General features: G+C 39.1%; 1 protein-coding gene across 1 annotated transcript; it reads left to right on the top strand.

Annotated features, from left to right (window-relative positions):
• On the top strand, nt 1–657 carry LOC123933803 (ATP synthase subunit e, mitochondrial-like). The gene has a single exon (XM_045993398.1). The coding sequence runs from the start codon at nt 392–394 to the stop codon at nt 602–604; it is 213 nt and encodes a 70-aa protein (XP_045849354.1). The 5' UTR covers nt 1–391; the 3' UTR covers nt 605–657.
• The last annotated feature ends 1,022 nt before the right edge of the window (nt 658–1,679 follow it).

The raw sequence follows: 1,679 nt of genomic DNA on the forward strand, positions 1-1,679 counted from the left end.
AATAAAATCTTTTTAAAAAATAGATAAAATTTGATAGTACAGTTGACTCTTGAACAACGCAGGGGTTAGGGTTACCAAGCCCTTTGGCAGAAAATCCACGTGTAAATTTTGGCTCCCCCAAACTCAACTACTAATTGCTTAATGTTGACTGGAAGCCTTACCAACAACTTACAGAATGAACATACTTTGTGTGTGTGTGTGTGTGTATATGTAGGCATGTATCTATCTATATATTTCATATTTATATGAAATATACTATATTCTTACAATAAAAAAAAAAAAGTAAAGTAAGCTAGAGGAAAGAAACTTACTACAAAAGCCGTAGAAGGTGAAAATACATTTCGTACTGTTCTGTATCTATCAAAAAGATCTGGTTAAGGGTCCAGAAAAGATGATGTTGGCAGTGCAGGTCCCTGCTATCAAGCACAGCCACTACTCTGCCCTATTGCTCGGTGTGACCTACGGAGCGAAGTGCTACAGCTACCCAGAACCTCGAGTAGAGGAGGAAAGGTGGATAGTAGCGAAGGAGGAAAAAAGGCAGGATACATGGAAACACATTGAGACAGAAGTGGCAGAAGCCCAGGACAACAGCATACTAAAGTGAACCTGCTTTTCTCCGGAATGGTATGGATGAATAAAGGTCTGTGTTGTGTAATGCTCAAAAAAAAAAAAAAAAAAAAAAAAAAAATGTAAACTACATCAAAGTATAAACCTTCTGCCCAGTGAAGGACACAATCAACAATAGTTGTCTTTTAAGGCAACCTACTGAATGGGAGAAGGTATTGCAAATGACATATCCAATAAAGGGTTAGTATCCAAATAACCCAAAACATCTATCTATCTATCTATCTAATCTCCAAAATATATAAAGAACTTCTACAAATCAACACCCAAAACACAATGCCCCAAAAAACAAAAAATGGGCAGAAGAAATGGACAGACATTTCTCCAAAGACATCCAAATGGCCAAGAGACACACAAAACGATGCTCAACATCACTCTATACTATTACTATACTCATTATTAAATTGTAAGAATACCATGTATAATATAATTAACATACAAAATATGCATTAACACCTCTTTATTATCAGTAAGGGTTCCAGTCAACAGTAAATTTTAGTAGTTCAGTTTTGGGGCATCGAAAGTTATACGCAGGTTTTGGGTTTTTTAAAATATTTTATTTATTTATTTGACAGAGAGAGAGGTCACAAGTAGGCAGAGAGGCAGAGAGAGAGGGAGAAACAGGCTGCCCACTGAGCAGAGAGCCCGATGCGGGGCTCGATCCCAGGACCCTGAGATCATGACCTGAGCCGAAGGCAGAGGCTTAAACCACTGAGCCACCCAGGCGCCCCTATATACAGGTTTTAACAGCAGGTCAGTACCCCTGACCCTCACATTGTTCAAGGGACAACTGTAATGGGTTATAGAATCCATGAAATTATGTTGACAGAAATAATCACGTAAAAGTAATAGAAAATAAAGTTGTTTTTTTTTTTAAGATTTTACTTATTCACTTATTTGAGAGTGTGTGTACGAACATGAGCAGAGGGCTGGAACAGAGAAGAAGGACAAGCAGATTGGGCACTGAGCATGCAGCCCTATGCAGCCCCGTGACCCCAAGATCACAACCTGAGCCAAAACCAAGAGTCGGAGGCTCGACCGACTGAGCCACCAAG

Source organism: Meles meles, chromosome 21 (assembly GCF_922984935.1).
Source record: "Meles meles chromosome 21, mMelMel3.1 paternal haplotype, whole genome shotgun sequence".
Classification (NCBI taxonomy): Eukaryota; Metazoa; Chordata; class Mammalia; order Carnivora; family Mustelidae; genus Meles; species Meles meles.